A 22,859-nucleotide genomic window follows, 5' to 3' on the forward strand; every position below is an offset into this window, starting at 1 on the left:
CCGCTCTCCCAAGTGCGTACCTTTGAAAATGCCGAATTGGCCGGAACAGTGTGGATGGGGTAACTGAAGAAATCTGAAAACGCTGTCAGGCGGCAGCACACCATTTTATTGTTTTCTTGAACGCAACCTAACAATTTCAGAATAGACGCAATGAGACTGATGCCAGAAGAGTTAGAAATGTACGCACCAAATACTTTGGCCCATAACTTACTGAATAAATAAGTATACTCACTTTGCCCTTTTTTCTGTCCTTGCTTGTACGAAGGTGGTTTACCTATTTATGTAAGTACTTCTCTGACAATAGATGTGTAACAGCCTAATGTAACATTGTATGGAAATACAAGATAACACTGATGCAGACATGTTTTATACATTTAACAAGGTGCTTTATTAATGCAACAGAGTTGGTCAGTTTTCCATTGTTCGTTGTCAGCCGGGTCAATCTGTCTGTGAACTCCCTGTTGATTGCCTCTGTACACTCCAGTATTTGTTTTTTTTACTTTTAAGTTCTCCTGTGTGAGAGCCAACAACTGTCCGTCGTTTTATGTTTTTCTAGTCTGTAACTACACAGATGTGCACTTTCATGGTGAGATTCGACACCAGACATGTTGCTTGTTTTGGTTAGATGTGTCCTGCGCATGCGCAGTAGGAGGAGATTAGCCAAAATCTGTGTTTCAATGTGGACGGAGATATTTTTAAAAATGCGTAGTGTGGACGCCTATCGTTTTTACGCGAAACCAGCGTTTTCAAAATTATCCAGTCTAGTGTGGCTGTAGCCTAAATTAGCAGTCTTGTTGAGAGTAAAATAGGTTAGAATGAATGACAGAGATGTTGATCAGTTAGGAAGATGAGCTGAGGAATAGTAATTGGATATAAGTGCATTTTGGACAATCAGTCTAGGGCACGATGGATACACTGAGTGGCAGGGTATTGAGTGATGTGGAACAGAGGGACTGAAGAGTAATGGTACATAGGTCGCTGAAAGCAGTTACCCAACTCAACAGAGTGGTGAAGAAGGCGTTTAGTTTAGGAGTTAGAACATTTATGTTGCAGTTAAACAAGATGTTAGTGAGATAGCACTTGGAGTATTATGTACAGTTTTGGTCATCCTATTAAAGAAAAGGCATCATCAAGCTAGAGAGGGTGCAGATGAGTTTTATGAAGATGCTGGTTGGGCTAGAGGGCCTGAGTTTATTGGGTAGAGGTTGGTCAAGCTGGATCTTTATTCCATGGAATATAGGAATATGAGAGGTTATCTCATAGAAATTTATAAAGTCATGATGGGCAAGGATAAGGTGGATGAATCATGGTCTTTTCCCCAGAGTTGGGGAGCTCAAAACTTGAGGAGGAGAGAGATTTAAAAGCAAAATGAGAGGTAACAACTCTGCACAGAGGGTACTGAGTACATGGAATGAGCTGTCAAGCTAAGTGGCTAAGGCAGCTATGATTGCAACATTTAAGAGGCATTTAGAAAGATACTGGGAAGGGAAGGACTGGGGGGGGGGTGGTTATGGATTGAACACTGACAGCTGGTGGTAGGTAGGATGCTGTGGCTGTCATGGAGCAATTGGGCCGGCAGACATGTTTCCATGCTGTAAGACTCCGTAGAACTAATTACAATAACTGAATACGTGGAGTCTGCAGAATGCCTCTTCAAAAACAGGTGACGTTCAATGCTTTTTTGCTACCATGCACAAGGGTGGTGTGAATGTATTTGTGGACAGATGATTTTGTTACACAACATTGAACAGAGAATTATTTAATACTTATTAAAGACAACTTCTGCTAATATGTTTGGTTTTCTTGTTCTTACTGAATTTAACTCCCATGCTTTAGTGTTACTTGGGAGAGAAGTGGTGCTTTTGCTTTTTATGTCTAACAAGAACAAGAACATGTTTAATGTTTTGACAATGTTCTTGTTTTCAGTTCAAGATTTATTGCTGAGTGATAGATTGTGACGGTTGACACAACAATGTGGGCTGAAGGGCCTTACTGTGCTGTAATGTTCTATGTCTATGATTTGCTTAAGGGGAATTACCAAAGAATACCCACTGGACAGTCTGGCACCGAGCAAGCTTAGCGCACGAGTTGATGTTTCAAACCAGCCAACACCTGTCTGCTGCATCCAGTACTCAGGTAAGCCATCTGATTGGAGAATGATGAGAAGTATTTACTAAAGGCTCTCAATTAAATATTTTCTAAACTGAAATGACTTGCAGCATATTGGTTGACCCTTAAGAGTTTCAGTGAAACAAGTTTTGATTCTCTGAATTTTAACTCACGGATGTCTGAGTGTAGGAAGTGGGAGGGGGAATGTTGCATGAGTTTATTAACTAAGGTGGAAAGTGTGTAGAAAGAATCACAAGGATGTTATTGGGAGCTGGATGTTACTGAGTTACAAGGAGAGACTGCATATAGTTGAAACATAGGAGGCTGATGGGTGACCTTATGGAGGTACAGTATATAAAATCATGAGGACAGATGGTCACGGTCTTCGTAAGGTAGAGGAGTGTAAAACTAGAGAGCATAGAATTAAGGTGGTGTGGTGGGAGGGTGAGACTTAAATTGGCAATCTTTTCATGGAGGGTATCGGATATATTGTACAAGCTGTCAGAGAAAGCAAAAGATATTTAGGAAACGTTTTGAGGGATATGGGACTAGCTCAGGTATGCATCTTGGTCAGCATGAATGAATTGGGTGTAAGGGCCTTTTTCTGTGCTGCGTCTCCATTTTATTTTTGGATTGAGCCACATTCATTTTTTTTGCCAAGCTCAAACTGGAAGCTTTACACACCATGTTTTCAAGTAACCAGAATTACTTGTGATTGACACTGAATTCTGAACAATGTACACTCAGACACGCTCTGGTGAAAGCTATTCAACTCTCAGACATGCTGGAATTAAGGAGATTGAGAGGGGATCTGATTGAAACATATAAGATTATTAAGGGATTGGACAAGATAGAGGCAGGAACTATGTTCCAGATGCTGGGAGAGTCCAGTACCAGAGGGCATGGTTTGAGAATAAGGGGTAGGTCATTTAGGACAGAGTTAAGGAAAAACTTCTTCTCCCAGAGAGTTGTGGGGGTCTGGAATGCACTGCCTCAGAAGGTAGTGGAGGCCAATTCTCTGGAAGCTTTCAAGAAGGAGCTAGATAGGTGTCTTATGGATAGGGGAATCAAGGGATATGGGGACAAGGCAGGAACCGGGTATTGATAGTAGTTGATCAGCCATGATCTCAAAATGGTAGTGCAGGCTCAAAGGGCTGAATGGTTTACTTCTGCACCTATTGTCTATTGACTGCAATACCTTCTGATCAAAAGTTAGTTCCAGCATTTTCTTTTATTTTAGTTTTCCAGCAATGTCTATTTTTTGTGTCTTGCAGTTCCAGCATTTCTTTCCTTGCTTTTCTCTGTCATCACCTTCAATTCTCATCTGTTGCACACAACTGATCTGTGATGAAGGAATTTTCACTATCTACTCTCAGTTAACAGCAATCCTTTTGTTTGGTGTCATTCAGTCTTGCATGGTTTCCATCCAATCACGAGCAACCCCTTACTTCTCTCCATCTTTTCCTTTTCTCTGCAACTTATTTCTAACTTTCCCTGGTTCTGATGAAAGCCAATCTTGCACTCAATGTCAGTAAGACCAAAGAACTAATTGTGGACTTCAGATGGGGTAAGGTGAGGGAACACACACTAGTCTTCACAGAGGGATCAGAAGTGGAAAGAGTGAGCAGCTTCAAGTTCCTGGATATCAGTATCTCTCAGAATGTATCTCGGACTCAACATGTCGATGCATCTGCAAAGGATGATTCAGCAATTCAGACGTTGCCTGTATTTCATTAAGAACTTGAGGAGATTTGGTGTGTCACCAAAACTACTCGCAAATTTTACTGCATAGGAGAGAAATAAGCTACAGAGAGTTGTAAACTTGGTCATCTCCATCATGGGTATTAGCTTCTGTAGTATCCAGGACATCTTCAAGGAGCGATGTCTCAAAAAGGTGGCGTCCATCATTCAGGACCCCCATCACTCATGTCATGCCTTGTTCTCATTGCTACCATCAGGATGGAGATTCAGAAGCCTGAAGGCACACACACAATGATTTGGGAATGATTCAGGAACATCTTATTCCCCTCTGCCATCTGATTTCTGAATGGACATAGAATGCATGAACATCACCTCATTACTTTTTTATTTCCAGTTTTTGTAGGATTTATTTAAATATATAAAAATATATATCTGAAATTCATTTTTGTACTGCAATGTGTTGGATCTTTTGAAAGTATTAAGGATGGAGAAGTACCAGAGGATTGGAAGGTTGCAAATGTTGTCCCCTTGTTCAAGAAAGGGAGTAGATATAACCCAGGAAATTATAGATCAGCAAGTCTTACATCAGTGGTGAGCAAGTTGTTGGAGAAAATCCTGAAAGGCAGGATTTATGAGCATTTGGAGAGGCGTAATCTGATTATGGATAGTCAGCATGGCTTTGTCAAGGGCAGGCTGTGCCTTATGAACCAGATTGAATTCTTCGAGGATGTAACAAAACATATTGAAGGTAGTGCATATGGATTTCAGTAAGGAATTTGATGAGGTTCCCCATGTGAGGCTCATTCAGAAAGTAAGGAGGCATGGGATCCAAGGGGACCTTGCTTTGTGGATCCAGAATTGGCTTGCCAACAGAAGGCAAAGGGTGGTTGTAGATGGTTCGTATTCTGCATAGAGGATGGTGACCAGTGGTGTTCCACAGGGATCTGTTCTGGGACCCCTCTTTTTGTGATTTTTATAAATGACCTGGGCGAGGAATTAGAAGGGTGGGTTAGTAAGTTTGCTGATGATGCAAAAGTTGGGGGTGTTGTGGATAGTCTTGGAGGGTTGTCAGAGGTTATAGTGTGACATTGATAGGATGCAGAGCTGGTATGAGCAGTGGCAGATGGAGTTCAACCCAGGTAAGTGTGAAGTGGTTCATTTCGGTAGGTCATATTTGAAGATAGAATATGGTAAGATTCTTGGCAGTATGGAGGATCAGTGAGATCTTGAGGTCTGTGTCCTTAGGACACTCAAAGCTGCTGTGCAGGTTGACATTGTTGTTAAGAAGGCATATGGTGTGTTGGCCTTAATCCACCATGGGATTGAGTTCAAGAGCTGTGAGTAATGTTACAGCTACATAAGACCTTAGTTAGACCTCACTTGGAGTATTGTGTTCATTTCTGGTCTCCTCATTACAGGAAGGATGTGGATACTATAGAGAGAATGCAGAGGAACTTTACAAGGATGTTGCCTGGATTGGAGAGCATGCCTTATGAGAAGGTTGAGTGAACTTGGCCTTTTCTCCTTGGAGAGACAGATGATGAGAGGTGACCTGATAGCGGTGTATATGATGATGAGAGGCATTGATTGTTTGGATAGCCAGAGGCTTTTTCCCAGGGCTGAAATGGCTAACATGAGGTAGCATAGTTTTAAGGTGCTTGGAAGTAGATATAAGGAGGATGTCAGAGGATGTCTGTATTTTTCACACAGAGAATGGTGGGTGCGTGAAGTGCACTGCCAGCAAAGGTGATAGAGGCGGATACAACAGGGTCTTTTAAGAGACTCTTAGATATGTATGGAGCTTAGTAAAATAGAGGGCTATGCAGTAGGGAAATTCTAGGCAGCTTCTAGACTAGGTTACGTGGTCAGCACAACATTGTGGGCTGTAGGGCCTGGCTGTGATGATGTCTGGAGCTGAGTGGTCTTGGCAAAGCCCAACTATGCATCAATGAAAAGGTTATTGGTGAGTAACTGCTCTGTGGAAGCACCATTGATTACGGTTTCCATCACTTTCTTGGTGATTGGCAGTAGAATGATTGGGTGATAAAAAGACGGCTTGGAATTGTCTTTCTTCCACATTGTTGAATAGATGCCTGTGCTGTGCCTATATTGGAACAACTTGTCTGGAGTCTCTAGAATTGCCTTGTTTTTTAAGAGAGTGCCCTGAAGTGTTTCTGGATATTAAAAGGAGTGAATGGAATTGGCTGGAGACTGGCTTCTGTGGTGGGTGGATCTCAGAAGGAAACCAAGGATCAAAATCAGGTTTATTATCAGTGAACATGTTGTGAAATTTTCTGTTTTGAGTTAACAGTAGTGTGCAATACATAAAAAGATTACTATAAGTTACAATAAGAAATATAAAAAAAATAAGTAGCACAGAAAGTGAGATGTTGAGTTCATGGTTCATTCAGAAATCTGATGGTGGATGGGAAGAAGCTGCTCCTAAAATATTGAGTGTGTGTCCTCGGGTTTCTGTATCTTCTCTGTGATGGCAGCAATGAAAGGAGGGAATGACCTGGATGGTGTAAATCCTTAATGATGGATGCCACCTTCTTGAGGCATTGCTTTTGAAGATTTCCTCAATGCTGAGGAGACTGTGTCCTGATGGAGCTGGCTAAGTTTACAACCATCTGGAACTTTCTTTGAGTGTGCGTTAGCGCCTCTACACTAGACAGTGATACAACTAATCGGAGTGCTCTTCTTAGTACATCTGTAGAAATTTGTTAGAGTCTTCGGTGATGTACCAAATCTCCTCTTGATCTCAAAACACAACTCTTTGGCACTTATGGCTGAACATAGCTGTAATTGCTTTGTTTTTGAACTTGCTTCTCTCACGTGTTGGGCCCCACTATTGATGATGAAATATTTTAGGAGTCCACTTCTTCTTGTTCAGTGTTTAATTGTCTATGACAATTCATGACTAGATGTGGTAGGTCTGCTGAACTGATTTGCACTTAGGGTTGCTGTTTTGGATTTTTAGTACAGTATGTACGTCCTCTTGTTGCTTCACTCATTGTTCTTCAAAAGTTGCATTTTAAGATTTGCCAGTTCTGTAATTAGAGGCATCCATTTCAAACCCCAGAGAAAACTGCCTCAGAGAGGGAGTTGTGTTTCAAAGCAAGTAGCATTAAAACATTTTTGTGTAATGTTTTGATCTCCCTTGCTGATTTAATTGTTTCATGCCTTGCAGACAAGCTATGTTTTTAATCAGCTAATTATAAATCTCAGTGCTACTGGAAACCTCAGTGACTCCCATCAAAGAGAGAAGAATCTTCCAAAGTTCTTGCCTTGATGTTTATATTGTGGTGCTTGCTAGAATATGGATATGTGGACATGGAAGCCAGCAGATCTGCTCCATAAACCAATAACCATATAACAATCACAGCACGGAAACAGGCCATCTCGGCCCTCCTAGTCCGTGCCGAACTCTTAATCTCACCTAGTCCCACCTACCCGCACTCAGCCCATAACCCTCCACTCCTTTCCTGTCCATATACCTATCCAATTTTACCTTAAATGTCACAACTGAACTTGCCTCTACTACTTCTACAGGAAGCTCATTCCACACAGCTATCACTCTCTGTGAGTAAAGAAATACCCCCTTGTGTTTCCCTTAAACTTCTGCCCCCTAACTCTCAAATCATGTCCTCTCGTTTGAATCTCCCCTACTCTCAATGGAAGCAGCCTATTCACGTCAACTCTATCTATCCCTCTCAAAATTTTAAATACCTCGATCAAATCCCCCCTCAACCTTCTACGCTCCAATGAATAGTAGCACTCATTGACATGAATTGCATATGAATAGTGCTTAATTAGATGGGGTCATCGAAATGGCAAGGGAAGAGGAAAACATCGATGAAAAAGATCTTTAAATTTCACGAGACCTGCCTGTTTGCAAATTTTAGTGTGTGGCATCCGTTGGTCTCGAGAGACCATGGATCTGTGCCTGGAGAGTTTTGATTCAGCTGCTGATGGTGGTGCAGCATCTGTACAGGCCCACACGGGAGTGACAGTCTCGGTTGCAGCGATTGCATTTGAAGATGCTCTCCTCCAATGTTGCCGTCTTATTGTCTTTTCGGTGAGCGCGCTTTTCCTCAGCGGCAAGCCTCAGTTTCTCTTCTCCTCGCTCCAGCCCTCTGTGTAGTTCTCGTCTCCAGTGTGAGCGATTGTTCGCGACGTCTTCCCATCTTTTGATGTCTAGGTCCATTGACTTCATGTCCCTTTTGCAGACGTCTTTGAAACGAAGATGAGGACGTTCTCGTGCTCTCTTGCCAGTGGTCAGTTCCCTGTACAATAGGTCTTTCGGAATCCTCCCATCCGGCATGCGATGTACTTGTCCCAGCCAGCGGAGGCAGCGTTGTTGGAGAAGGGTGAAGAGGCTGGGTAACTGGGCGTGGGTAAGGACTTCGGTGTTGGTGACTCGTTCGGTCCATTTGATGCCCAGAACGCGTCTCAGGCTGTGAAGGTGGAAGGCGTTGAGACGTCGCTCCTGCCTGGAGTACAGGCTCCAGGGCTCGCTGCCGTAGAGCAGTGTGCTGAGGACGCATGCCCTGTAGACTGCAATTTTGGTGTTCGTAATTAGCTTTCTGTTCTCCCAGACTCCCTTGGTCAGCCTGGCGAATGTGGTGGCTGCTCGTCCGATCCGCCTGTTGATCTCGGAGTCCAGGGAGAGGCTGTCCGTGATGGTGGAGCCGAGGTATATGAATTTGTGGACTACCTCCAGCTCGTAATTGTTGATGTTGATGATGGGGGGTTGTTCAACGCCTTGGCCCATCACGTTGGTCTTCTTCAAACTAATGGTTAGGCTGAATTCCTGGCAGGCTCTTAAGAGGTTGTCCATAAGTCACTGCTGTTGCTCTTCAGAGTGTGTCGCCAACGCTGCGTCTAATATTTGCAGGTCTCTGATGAGTACTTTATGGAGCTTGGATTTTGCTCTCAGCCGGGACAGATTGAACAGCCTTCCGTCCGAACTGGTATGAAGATAAACTCCATCGGTTGAAGTTCCAAACGCATGTTTCAGCGTGACTGCAAAGAAGATGCCGAATAGGGTGGGAGCAAGCACGCAGCCCTGCTTCATACCGCTGCAGATGTTGAAAGCCTCTGAAGAAGAGCCGTCAAATTGAACAATGCCTTTCATATCCGCATGAAACGATTAGTTTTCCAGTGGAAAAGCAGCTGATTTTTGATGCAAAGTAACAAACTTATGCTCCGCCACTTGAACACTTAGAGCAATTTGTTTTTGTTTTGGATTTCCAGTATCTGTAGGTTTTTGCTGCAATTAAAATCAAATCATCTATTCATTAATAAATAAATTTGTTTGCATGCTGGTATTCAAACAGTGAAATGGAAAGCATGGAAATAGAATTTACCTATTGAAATCTGTCAATAAGAACAAGACTACTGTAACAAGATTAAAGTAATTACAAAGCAGCCCACACAAAATGCTGGAGGACCTCAGCAGGTTAGGCAGCATCTATGGAAATGAATGAACAGTTGACGTTTCAGGCCAAGATCCTTCAACAGCATGACTGTTTATTCATTTCCATAGATGCTGCCTGACCTGCTGAGTTCCTCCAGCATTTTGTGTGAGTTGCTCTGGACTTCCAGTATCTGCAGAATCTCTTTATGTTTCTAAAATAATTACAAGTTCTTGAATTTCAACCATAGACATTGACACAAGCTAACTGAAACATTGTTCCTCTGGGGCCAAGCTGCAAAACAGAATACATAGCTAAGACACTATTTGTTGGACCCAGAGAGGTCTCTGCTACAAAGCACGCTACCACCTTACTCCATCTAGGCATTTCAATGCAGCTATTTATAATTTACTAATTCCTTGCATCTGAAATATACAGGAAACCTCTGTGGAAAATTGGAATAAGCTGTATACCATATTTATACTGTTAAATGAGCAAGGTGTGAGAGAGAGCAGATTGATTCTGCCAGCCAGAATAGATTCAATGTGTTTCGTATGACGTTTCCAACACAATGGGTTACCTTGCATTTGTTCAGTTCAAATCAAATCAAGTTCAAGTTCAATTATCATTCAACCATACGTGAATATAGCAGAACGAAACAGTGTTCCTCTGATGATGTCACTTTCAGCATGGAAAATGTTCCTACTCACATTTTTCTCCAAAACATGGATATTGTGGATCTGTCAGCCTTAGCAGCAAGTGAAATAAACAGAGCTAGTATACGGAGAAGTTGTGCTGAAATTATTCCTTTGCTTGAAGTGAAGCAAATGCAAGTAAATTTTTACATTCCTGCTCCTGGGGTTTCTTGACTTTTTCATGATGCCCAGTGACGCCAGCTTGACATGGTTATAATGCCTGAGTAGCAATTCAAAAACACTCATTTGACTACTGAGAAAACACTTTCGGAACTAGACGACTTTTAAGAGGACTGGACAAATTTTAAAAACCTACTGAAGGAAACTAAGGAAGTCATTAGGAAAGAAAAGATGAATTATGAAAGGAAGTTGGCAATTAACATAAAGGATACCAAGAGTTTTTTTAAATATATGAAGAGTAAAAGAGTGACATGGGTAGATATAGGACCAATTGAAAATGATGCTGGTGAAATTATAATGGGTAACAAAGAGATGGCAGAGGAACTAAATGAGTATTTTGCATCATTCTTCACAGTGGAAGACATTAGCACTGAGGTCTCAAGGAATAGAATTATGTACAGTCAAGATTACTAGAGAGAAAGTGCTTGGGAAGCTAAATGGACTAAGGATAGATAAGTCTCCCAGACTGGATGAGGTGCACCCATGGTTCTGAAGGAGGTGGCTTTAGAGATTGTGGAGGCATTGGAAATGATCTTCCAGAATTCAATATACTCTGGCATGACCCCGGAGAACTAGAAGGTTGCAATTGTAGTTTTTCTGTTTAAGAAAGGAGGGAGGCAGCAAAAAGAAAATTACAGACCTATTAGCCTGACATCGGTAGTTGAAAAGTTATTGGAGTCGATCCTCAAGGACGAGGTTATGAATTACATTGTGGTGCTTGACAAGATAGGCCCAAGCCAGCATGGTTTCGTGAAGGGAAGATCCTGTCTCACCAACCTATTAGAATTTTTTGAGGTAATCGCAAATGAGATTGACAAGGGAGAGACTGTGGATGTTGTGTATTTGGATTTTCAAAAGGCCTTCAATAAGGTGCAGCATAAAAGGCTGCTTAATAAGATGAGAGCCAATGGAATTACAGGAAAAATATTGGAATGGGTGGAGCATTGGCTGATAGGCAGAGAGCAAAGGGATCCTTTTCTGGTTGGTTGGCAGTTACTAGTGGTGTTCCGCAGGGGTTGTGTTGGGGCCGCTTCTTTTTACACTGTATATCGATGATTTAGATTATGGATTAAATGGTTTTGTGGATATGTTTGTGGATGACACCAGGATAGGTGGAGGAGCAGGAAGTGTTGAAGAAACGAAAAGATTGCAGAGAGACTTGGTCAGTTTAGGAGAGTGGGCAAAGAAGTGGCAGATGAGATACAATGTTGAGAAATGTACGGTTGTACATTTTGGAAGAAGAAATGATCAGGCAGATTATTATTTAGATGGGGAGCAAATTCAAAAATTGGAAGTGCAAAGGGACTTGGGGGTGGGTCCTCGTGCAGGATACTCTAAAGGTTAACCACCAGGTTGGATCGGCAGTAAGGAAAGCGAATGCTATATTGGCATTCATTTCAAGAGGAATAGTGTATAAGAGTAAGGAGTTGTTGATGAGGCTCTATGGTGCAGTGGTGAGACATCATTTGGAATACTGTGCTGTTTTGGGCCCCCAATCTTAAAAGGGATGTACTGATGTTGGAGAGAGTTCAGAGAAGATTGACGAGAATGATTCCTGGAATGCAGGGGCTAGCATATGAGGAACATCTATTGGCTCTTGGACTGTATTCATTAGAATATAGAAGAATGAGAGGGGATCACATAGAAACATTTTGAATGTTGAAAGGGTTGGACAGAGTAGATGTGGACCAAGAGCTGTTTCCCTTGGTGGTTGAGTCCAACACAAGAGGCCACAGTCTTAGAATTAGAGGGTACCCATTTAAAACAGAGATGAAGAGAATTTTTTTTAGCCAGAGTGTCATGGATTCATGGAATTCGTTGCCACACACAGCTGTGGAGGCCCGATCATTGTGGGTGTTTCAGGAGGAAATTGATAGGTATCTAATTAGTCAGGGTATCAAGGGATATGGGGAAAAAAGCTGGAAATTGGAACTAGATGGGAGAATAGTTTAGCTCCTGGTAGAGTGGTGGAGCAGACTCGATGGGCCTACTTTTGCTCCTTTGTCTTGTAAACATTGTATACCAAGGTAACTAAATTCAACGTGTATCTTCGTGGTCTTTTGCTGCTGTAGCCCATCTACTTCAAGATTTGACATGCGTGTTCAGAGATGATCTTCTGCACACCAATGTTATGATGCATAGTTATTTGAGTTACTGTTGCCTTTCTGTCACTGCTCCTAAAACATTGCATGTGTTTCTTCAGGCTCTGCTGCTCCTCCTGAAGGTAGCAATGAGAAAATGGCATTTCCTGGTTGGTAGTGGTCCCTAACGATGGATGCCACCTTTTTGAGGCATCACCTTTTGAAGATGTCCTCGACTGTGGGGAGAGTTGTACATATGATGGAGCTCACTGAGTCAGCAATCCTCTGAAGCTTTTTCTGATCATATGAGTACATACTGAGTACAGCTCAGAACAGCTCTTCAGCCCACAGTGTTGAGCTGGCCTATTCCATGATCAGTCCGATCCTTCTCTCCTACACAGCCCATGACACTCTATTTGCCTTTTATTCACGTGTCTATCTAAGAGTCTCTTAAATGTCCCTAACTTATGTCACCACCTCTGGCGATGATTCTAGGTACCTACCACTCTCTATGTAAAAAGAATTTAAAAAAACATTTCTGACATCTCCCTGAAACTTTCCAATACTGATGTTAATTGGATGCCCTCTGGTATTTGCTATTGCCACCCTGGGAAAAGGTGCTGGCTGTCCACTATATCTATGGCTCTTATAGTTTTATATACCTCTGTTAAGTTGTCTTTCATCCTTTTATCCTCAGCAATAGTTGGGTGTATAAAGGGTGGACGGGAAGATGAACGCAAACACAAGGAAATCTGCAGGTGCTGGAAATTCAAGCAACACACACAAAATTCTGGTGGAACGTAGTAGGCCAGGCAGCATCTGCAGGATCCTTCACATATTCTACCAGTTTGTTGTCACCAGTACAATCTTCTATGTGATGGTGTGCTCAGGGAATGACATTAACACAGATACCACCAGGCTCTATAAACTAATTAGAAAGGCTAGTTCTGTTATAGGAGTCAAACTGGACACAAAAGACCCTAAGGAAAATCCTGGCAATTCTCAAAGGTTCAAAGGTCAAATTTAATGTAAGAGAAACGTATACAATAGACACCTTGAAATGTCTTCTTTGCAAACATCCACAAAACAGAGAAGTGCCTCAAAGAATGAATGACAGTTAAATGTGAGAACCCCAAAGTCCTCCCCAGCTCTCCCCTCCCACGCATAAGCGGCAGTGAGCAACGATCCCCCGTCCCCCACCAGAAAAAAAACGTGCATCGGTACAGTCACAGAGCCCAACCCTGTGCTAAGCAATAGCAAAGAAACAGACCAAAGTTACCCCAAAAGCTTCGCATTTCATCTGAAGTTCAACAAACCACAGGTTCTCTTTCTCCTTGGTAAGGCAGAGGGAAGTGTCCCCTTGGCTGAACAGAGGAGCACTTTTAGTAATAAACATAAACAATTGCTCTGCTCCAAAGAGCACTATGAGGTCATTCTTACCCTTGGCCTTTAGGCTTTGTCATGAGTCAACCTATAGCCAGGGAAGTGATGACCCCCCCCCCCCCCCCCCGATAGACTGTTTGAGGTAACTTATTTTCTTTTAATATTTATATGTCTGTGCACTTGTAATGGTACTATGACACTGTAATTTCCTTGGGGATCAATAAAATATCTCCCCTCTACCACCCCCCTTCCCAAAGAGAAAAGGCACAGCTTGCTCAATCTTCCATCATATGACATGCTCCCTAATCCAGGCCAGCATCTTGGTAAATCTCTTCTGTACCCTCTCTAAAGCTTCTACATCCTTCCTATAATGAGGCGATCAGAATGGGACGCAGTAGGTAATGGTATGTTACTTACAAATGAAATAAAGTTTCACATGTAGATACACTGTCCTTTCCTTGTAATCTTTATATTAAAGATATTTTCTCATGCACATTAATTTGTGAAGAGTATGTCACATAATTTATTGTAAATTCAAATTCAATTCAAAGTAAATTTATTATCAAAGCATTTATTGTATATGTTACCATATGCTGCCTTTAGGTTCCTTTTCTCCCAGGCATTCACGTCAAAAAAAGAAATGCGATTGAATTTTCTGAAAGACTGATAACCAACCAATGGTTATTGAAAATAATATTGAGGACAAGAGTTGTAAAGAGTCCTTAAAAGTGTGCCTGTAGATTGTAGATGCACACAAAATGCTGGAGGACCTCAGCAGACCAGGGAGCATCTATAGAAAAGAGTAAATTGACTTTTAGCCCAAAACATCAACTGTTTACTCTTTTTCATAGTTTCTGCCTGGCCTGCTGAGTTCCTCCAGCATTTTGTGCGTATTACTTTGATTTCCAGCATCTGCATATTTTCTCTTGGCTGCAGACTGTCAAATTAGTTCATAGTGTGAGTGAAGTTATCCATGCTAGTTCAGGGTGATAGCTGTTCCTGAACCTGGTGGTGTGGGACCTAAGATCTCTATGCCTATTGCTAGCTAATTATCTTTTTTAACTATGTTAATAATATTTATTCTGATGTTTATATTGCATCTAAAGAGCAGTCAGTTTACTACTATCATAAAGCTGTGCAGCACAGAAGTCATTCTGTTGACTATGTCCACATTGACTGGGATGCAATGTTCAAGTCAAGAATTTTCATGCAAATAATTTCTTTTCATTGCTTCAGATTTATCACATGCACATGGAAACACTATGTAATGTGTTATTTGCTTTAACATCCAACACCTACGGATGAGCTTTGGAGCACACATTGTGGCAGTACCATAGTACGCCCACAATGCTCGGCAGAGCACACAAGCACCAAAACAACAGTAGAATGAGACCTTTCCCTCCCACCCACCATCCCATGCACATGTACAATCCTCCAACCCCAGGCCTCCGGAAGTCCAGTGCCCAGGCTTCAGCCATTCGGGTCTTGACTTTTGGACTGCCAATCAACCTTTGGGCTCCGATCTTCAGTGTCAACATGTGGACATTCAAAGTACGTATTTTGAGATTTGTCTTCTTATAGGCAGCCACAAAATAAAAAAAGACAAATAAACCCACACAACAAAAACTGTCAATTATCCAATGTCTGGAGAAGAAAAATCAAATTGTGCAAACAATAAAAAGTAAACAAACAACACACAGAACATTAACTGTAGATTCACTAGAAGTGAGTCCACAGCTACGGAGCCAGTTCAGTGCTGAGGTGAGTGCTGATGGTTGCAGGCCACAGCCACTGAGTCAGTCGGCTCTGAAACAAATGAAGCCACTCCAGGAGCCTGATGGCTGCAGGCCACAGCCTGGAGCCAGTTCAGCACAGAGACAAATGCCAATGGTTGCAGGCCACAGCTGTAGAGTCAGTTCAGTGCTAAAATGAGCAAACCTCATGGAATAGTGAACGGAACACTGGTTAACCTGTCACCCTTTGTATTTTCCTCTCTGGTCTTCCACAAAGTCGAAGAATGCCCTTGGTCGGACCTTGCGGCTTTATCCACCTTCATGCCTTTAATGCTGTAAAAGCTCCAGGAAGATATGAATCTCCTCCAAAACATCCCTAATTGTTTCCGTGATCTTTCGAACGTCTGTGATTTTCTCATTATAAACATGGAAGGGAAATATTCATTAAAAATTTCACTCATTTCCTGCAACTTGAATAGTAGGAAGCCCTGCTGATCTCTAAGGGGGCCTATAATTTCCCTGGTTACCCTATTAATATAGCTGTAGAATGTCTTGTCATTTTTCTTAACATTTCATACCAGATCCTCCTGATTTCTCTCTTTGAGGTACTTGTAATCTTTTAATAGTCATCTTTTAATTGTATGTTTTAAAAAAATTCTCATTTACATTTTATACTTGTGAATGAAAATAAAAATGTATATAATAATACCATGATTATAATGGACACTTGTGAGAACTTATATCAAGTATTGAAACTTATTTTGCTTCTAATTGCTCTCATTTTCAGGGGATGGAAAGTTACTGGCTGTGGGATTGGCTGACAAATCCATGCTAGTTTATAATGCTTCACTAAGTGGATCCCCAGCTGTTTTTACAGGTAACAACAGTGAATAGATTAAAATTAAAAAAAAAATTGTATATTTTAAAATTGTATAAAATTGTACATTAAATTTACTTGTCTATAATTCTGCCAATGAAATGTGAGTAAACATTTTGAAGCTTCATAAAGCTTGTCAGAATATACCCACACTCTAGTTGACAACTGTTTTACACACAGCCATACTTTTGCATGTGACGATTGGATTTTCCAGCACATGAACACCAATATGAAGTGCAGCTCTTCATTATCATGTAGCATCAGTTTGACCCACTTAAACTGGACGGGACCAAGACCTGATGGGTCCCAGGCAATATAGTGTGTAGTTATTTAGATGACTTCAATGTGCAAGAGGATTGGGAAGATCAGGTTGGTTTTGGATTGCAAGAGAGGCAATTTGTTAAATGCCTATAAGATTGCTTTTTAGAGCAACTTGTGCTCAAGTCTACTTGGGGAAAGGCTAGCTTAGGTTGGGTGTTGTTTAATAGTCCAGATACTATTAGGCAGCTTAGGGTAAAGGAGCTCTTAGGAGACAGTGATCATAACATGATTGAATTCATACTGCAATTTGAGAAGGAGAAGTATAAGTCAGATGTATCAGTATCGCAATGGAATAAAGGGATTTACAGAAGCATGAAAGCGGATCTTGCTCAAGTGGATTAGAGGAGGATACGGGTGGGGATGACGGCAGAGCAGAGGTAGCCGAAGTTTCTGTGAATAGTTCACAAGGTGCAGGATAGATTCATCCCACAGAAGAAGTTCTCAAGTGGCAGGGCTAGGCAACCATGGCTGACAAGGGACTGCATAAAAGCCAGGGAAAGGGCATATAATGTTGCAAAAATGAGTGGGAAGGTGGATGGTTGGGAAGTTTTAAAAACTAACAAAAGGCAACTAAAAAAAATCATGAGAAGGGAAAAGATGAAATATGAGGATAATATAAAGCAGGATACCAAAAGTTTTTTCAGTTATATAAGGAGTAAAAGGGAGGTGAGAGTTGATAGTCGACTACTGGAAAATGATGCTGGTGAGGTAGTAATGGGGGACAAAGAAATAGTGGATGAACTTGATAAGTACTTTGTATCAACCTTCACTGTGGAAGACATTAGCAATGTGCCAGAGGTCTGTGAGTGTCAAGGAGCAGATGAACTACATATCAAAGTTCTGAAGGAGATTGCTGAAGAGCTAACTGATGCATTGGTTATGATTTTTCAAAAATTATTTGATTCTGGCATGGTTCTAGAGGACTGGAATATTGCAAATGTCATTCCACTCTTTAAGAAGCGAGGTAGGCAAAATAAAGGAAACTATCGGCCAGTTGGTCTAACCTCAGTGGTTGGTTAAGTGTTGGAGTTTATTATTAAGGATGAGGTTTTGGGGTACATGAAGACTAATGATAAAGCAAGTCAAAGTCAACATGATTTCTGTAAAAGGAAATCTTGCCTGACAAATCCGTTAGAGTTCTTCAAGGAAGTAACAAGCAGGCTGGGCAAAGGAGAGGCAGTGGATGCCATTTGGATTTTCAGAAGGCATTTGATAAGGTGCCACACATGCGGCTGCTTAAAAAGATAAAATCCTATGGCATTACAAGAAAACTACTGACATGGATAGAGGAATGGCTGACAGGCAGGAGGCAGTGAATGGGAATAAGGGAGGCCTTTTCTGGTTGGCTGCCAGATCCTCAGGGATCAGTATTGGGACTGCTTCTTTTCACATTGTTTGTCAGTGATTTAGATAATTGAATTGATGGCTTTGTGGTTAAGTTTGTGAATGATACGAAGATACGTGGAGGAGTAGGTATTGCTGAGGAAACAATATGATTGCAGAAGCACTTAGATAAATTGGAAGAATTTCATCATCCGGAGAAAAGTGGCAGATGGAATACGGTGTTGAGAAATGTTAGATAATGTATTTTAGTAAAAGGAACGATAGTGCAGACTACTGCTAAATATGAAAATTCAAATATCAGAGGTGCTGAGGGACTTGGGAGTCCTTGTGCAAGATTCCCAGAAAGTTAGTTTTCAGGTCGAGTCTATGGTAAAGAAGGCAAATGCAATGTTGGCATTCATTTCAAGGGGAATAGAGTATAAAAACAAGGAGATAATGCTGAGGCTTTATAAGACACTAGGCAGTCTACATTTGGAGTATTGTCAACGGTTTTGGACCCCATATCACAGAAAAGATGTGTTGTCATTGGAGGGAGAACAGAGGAAGTTCATGAGGATGATTCTGGGAATAAAATGGTTAACATATGAGGAGAGTTTGGCAGCTTTGTGTCTGTACCAACTGGAATTTAGAAGAATGCTGGGGAATCTCATTGAAACCAACCAAATGTTTAAAACACTAGATAAAGTGGATGTGGAGAGGATATTTCCTATGGTCCAGAACTAGAGGGCATGGCCTCAGAATTGAGGGACGACCCTTTAGAACAGAGATAAGGATGATTCTTTTTTTTTAGCTAGAGAGCTGTGAATCTGTGGAATGCCTTGCCACAGTCAGCTGTGGAGGCTAAGACTTTGAGTATATTTAAAGCGAAAATTGATAGTTTACTGATTGGTCAGAACATCAAAGGTTATGGTGAGAAGGCAGGGGTTGACTGGGATCTGGGATCAGCCACGATGAAATGACCGAGTAAATTCGGTGGGCTGAATGACCTAATTCTGCTCATGTGTCTTATGACAGTCGCAAGTTTGATCCTGATTCCTCCCTTTGCCATTTGAGTAGAAATTTCAGGAGTAATGCCTCTGCTGAACTTGCAGAGGTTGGGGCATCAGGCAACTGGTTTAAGTATTTGAATGTTGCTATACTTTTGGCAAATTCTCAGTATGACAGAACTGAAGTATCTCATTGTGGTGTCAAATTTAATTTCCAGTACAAAACCTGTAATCTGTGTTCAAACTGAAAGCTGTTGGATATTGTTGAGAATTTGTATCCATTGAGAACACTATTGAACATTGCAAAGTTTGCCAAAGTACTTGAGATTTGTTTTCAAATGGAAGAAGTGCTACACCTGCCCATTCACCTCCCTCACCTCCCAAACTGTCCTTCCAGGTGAAGCAACCCTTCACCTGCGAGTCTGTCAGGGTCATCTACAGGATCTGGTGCTCCTGGTGTGACGGACTCTACATTGGAACATAGACAGAGAACCACTTTGTCAAGCACCTTTGCTCTGTCTGCAACAAGCAGGATTTTTCAGTGCAACACACAAAACACACTGGAGGAACTCAGCAGGTCGAGCAGCATTCGTGGAAATCAACAGTCAACATGCCGAGACCCTTCATCAGAACTGAAGAGGGAGGGGGCAGGGGCCCTATAAAAAAGGTGGGGGGAGGGTGGGAAGGTGAAGGCTGGTAGGAGCCAGGTGAAAAACCAGTAAGGGGAAAGATCAAGGGGTGGAGGGAGGGATAGACAGGAAAGGTGAAGAAGGAATGTAAGAGGAAAGCACAATGGGTCCGAAAGCACAATGAGGCGGAACCCTGAGGGAGGTGATAGGTGATAGGCCCCTTCTGCCACCTTCAACAGGACCCCACCACTAAGTGCATCTTTCCCTCTCTACCCCTCTCTGCTTTCCGCAGGGATCATTCCGTCTGCAACTCCCTTGTCGACACGTCCCTCTCCACGGATCTCCCACTTGGCACCTATTGCAAGTGTAAGTGCTACACCTGTCCCTATGCCTCCTCTCTTACCACCATTCAGGGCCCCAAACACTCCTTCCAGGTGAGGCAACACTTCACTTGTGAGTCTGTTGGGGTCACCTATTGCATCTGGTGCTCCCGGTGCAGCCTCCTCTACATCAGGGAGACCTGATGCAGATTGGGGGACCGCTTTGTCGAGCATCTCCGCTCTGTCTGCCGCACCAGACAGGATCTCCCAGTTGCCACCCACTTCAACTTTGTTTTACATTCCCATTCGGATATGTCCATACACGGCCTCTTCTACTGCCATGATGAGGCCAAACTCAGGTTGGAGGAGCAACACCTCATATACTGTCTGGGAACTCTCCAGCCCCTTGGCATGAACATTGAATTCTCCAACTTCCGGTAATTCCTTCCCTCTCCCTTCCCCCTCCCTTCCCCCATCCCAGTTTCACTCTGCCTCCTCCTCCAGCTGCCTATCACCTCTCTCATGGTTCAGCCTCCTTCCACTACCCATAATGCTTTCCTCTTACATTCCTTCTTCACCTTTCCTACCTATCCCCTCCCTGTTTCCCCTCCCCCACCCCTTGATCTTTCCCCTTACTGGTTTTTCACCTGGCACCTACCAGTCTTCTCCTTCCCACCTTCTTTATAGGGCCCCTGCCCCCTCCCTCTTCAGTCCTGATGAAGGTTTTCGGCCTGAAACGTTGACTGTTGGCTTCCACGGATGCTGCCCGACCTGCTGAGTTCCTCCAGCGTGTTGTGCATGTTGCTTTGTCCCCAGCATCTGCAGAGTATTTTGTGCTTTTGACTTTTCAGTGCCCAGCTATTTTGATTTGGATCCTCATTCTCTTTGTGACATGTCAGTCCATGGCCTCCTCTGCTGCCACAGTGAGCCACTCAGGTTGGAGGACCAACATCTCATTTTTCATCTGAGTTGCATCCAACTTAACACCATGAACACTGATTTTTTTAACTTCCATTTATTTCTTTCCCCTTCTCTTTTCTTCCATTCCCCATTTTGGCTCCTCTCTTACCTCTTCTGTTATCACCTGCCCATCACCTCTCTCCGGTGCCTTTCCTGCTTTCCTTTCACCCATGGTCCACTTTCCTCTCCTCTGAGATTCCTTCAGCAGCCCTTTACCTTTTCTACTTATCACCTCCCAGCTTCTTGATAACCCTCCCCCACTCACCTATCTTCCCCCTCATCTGACTTCACCTATCATGTTCTTGCTTGTATCCTTCCCCTCCCCCCACTTCTTCTGCCTTTTCTCTTCCTTTCCAGTCCTGATGAAGGTCTCAGCCCAAAACTTTAACTCTTTATTCCTTTCCATAGATACTGAGTTCCTCCAGCATTTTGCATGTGTTCTTCTGTATTTCCAGCATCTGCAGAATCTCGTGTGTGAGCTTTGTTTTTCTTCCTTTATCATTCCTGTCTCTCTGCCATTTTATTAGCTAAATTGCTAAGTTTTTACATTCCATTATGAATTCTCTTCATCAGTCCGGATATTTGATTTGGGGGAGGTAGAAATCCTACTGTCAGTATTTTTAATGGAAAGCTTGATTTGAAAGCTATTTCTCAATTTCCTACTTTGCATCAACATTGTCAGAACAGTTTATTGACTGGAAGAATGTTTCTTTCTGGTCGTGAGTATTTCAGGCAATTTTAAGCCTAGCAACTTAGATCAATATTACATAAGCAACTTAATGCCCATGAGAAAGACTGGGTCTCAATATCAAAAGGTGGTGAAAGAGCTTAGTTACAAAATCATTTGATGGATCTCTATTTATGAAATACTGCAAGTGGATCATAACACTTAAAATTTAAATATTAACAAAATGTTCCTGAGAAGCTGTTTGGAAGCATGCATCAATGATGTAACATTTCATGACAAAATCAGATTCTTACTTCTCTCTAATTTCTTTCTTAATTATTACTTTTAATGTGATTATGCAGAAAGCAAATTTAACCATTATAGTTTTATATACTGAATAGGTGGATTTGAAATGACACTCATGAGAGCAGAAAGTGTCCACAATAAAGGTGTTGGTTTGATTGGCACGATTGCCAAATTTTGCAAGTAGCCCATATTCTCTACATGATGCCCAAATGTAACTCAGTGAGTCCCATAAGTCCTATAACCTCTATGACTAAGGATAGGGATACTAATATCCTGCAAACCAATTATCTAGTTTAGATTATCACAATGTTATCATCATTGCTGGATTTCCTAAATATCATGCAGTACTGAAGGGAAAAGCCCATGAGTACAACCCTGCAGCAGAACTGAGATTTTACAAACAAATTTTAAACAAAGAGCAAACAGACACAAGAGATTCTGCAGATGCTAGAAATCTAGACTAACACACACAATGCTGGAAGAACTCAACAGATCCTACAGCATTTACAGTGAGGAGTACAGAGGTGACATTTTGGGCCAAGAAGAGACAGCACCTCTCTCACGTTGTATGTCTTATGGTGGTATATCCACTTTTAATGATGGTATGGGAAAACAATTTATGACTGGGTTTCCAGATTATACTGGAGAATATATGATGGTGGACACAGATTGGGATTGATGTGAAACAATCATTGTCTAATTCTATTTTGTTAATTATGTTGTACACAAGAGGGCAGCACAGACAACACTTTACTACCTGAATTTGCACTCAAATGCTTGTTTTAAAAACAAATTATTTTGCTGATGTAGATTTGAAATAATTTACTGTAGCTATTAAGATCATTTAAACTTTCTGAAAACATAAGTATAAACAAGTTAGTATAGATCTGCTTAAAAATAACTCATTTAGTTATATTTGTACTGTTTTGGTTTTCTTTCCCCAGAAACACAATAGTGGTTATACTTGTAGTTCATTTATCTTGCTAGTTTAGTAAACAATTTGAGTAAAAGCTTGCACGGCAACTCTGAATGACAAACTTAATATGTTGTTAGGATTCGCATTCACATATTATAGATATTATCTTGAAAAATTTCCTTAAAAACTGGTTACTTTAGGTAAGATATTTTCTAGATCAGGTAGATTGACTTA

The 22,859-nt window shown here is 41.8% G+C and overlaps 1 protein-coding gene across 7 annotated transcripts in view; it reads left to right on the forward strand.

Annotated features, from left to right (window-relative positions):
* Window positions 1–22,859, forward strand: part of wdr27 (WD repeat domain 27) — a 575,048-nt gene that overhangs the window by 59,324 nt on the left and 492,865 nt on the right. For all 7 annotated transcript variants that reach the window (XM_059986745.1, XM_059986748.1, XM_059986747.1 and 4 more), the window contains exons 16-17: window positions 2,030–2,136; window positions 16,087–16,176. In XM_059986745.1, coding sequence (XP_059842728.1) covers window positions 2,030–2,136; window positions 16,087–16,176 — 197 coding nt within the window. The remainder of the gene's footprint in view (window positions 1–2,029; window positions 2,137–16,086; window positions 16,177–22,859) is intronic.

The sequence above is a fragment of the Hypanus sabinus genome, chromosome 12 (genome assembly GCF_030144855.1).
Source record: "Hypanus sabinus isolate sHypSab1 chromosome 12, sHypSab1.hap1, whole genome shotgun sequence".
NCBI classification, from domain to species: Eukaryota; Metazoa; Chordata; class Chondrichthyes; order Myliobatiformes; family Dasyatidae; genus Hypanus; species Hypanus sabinus.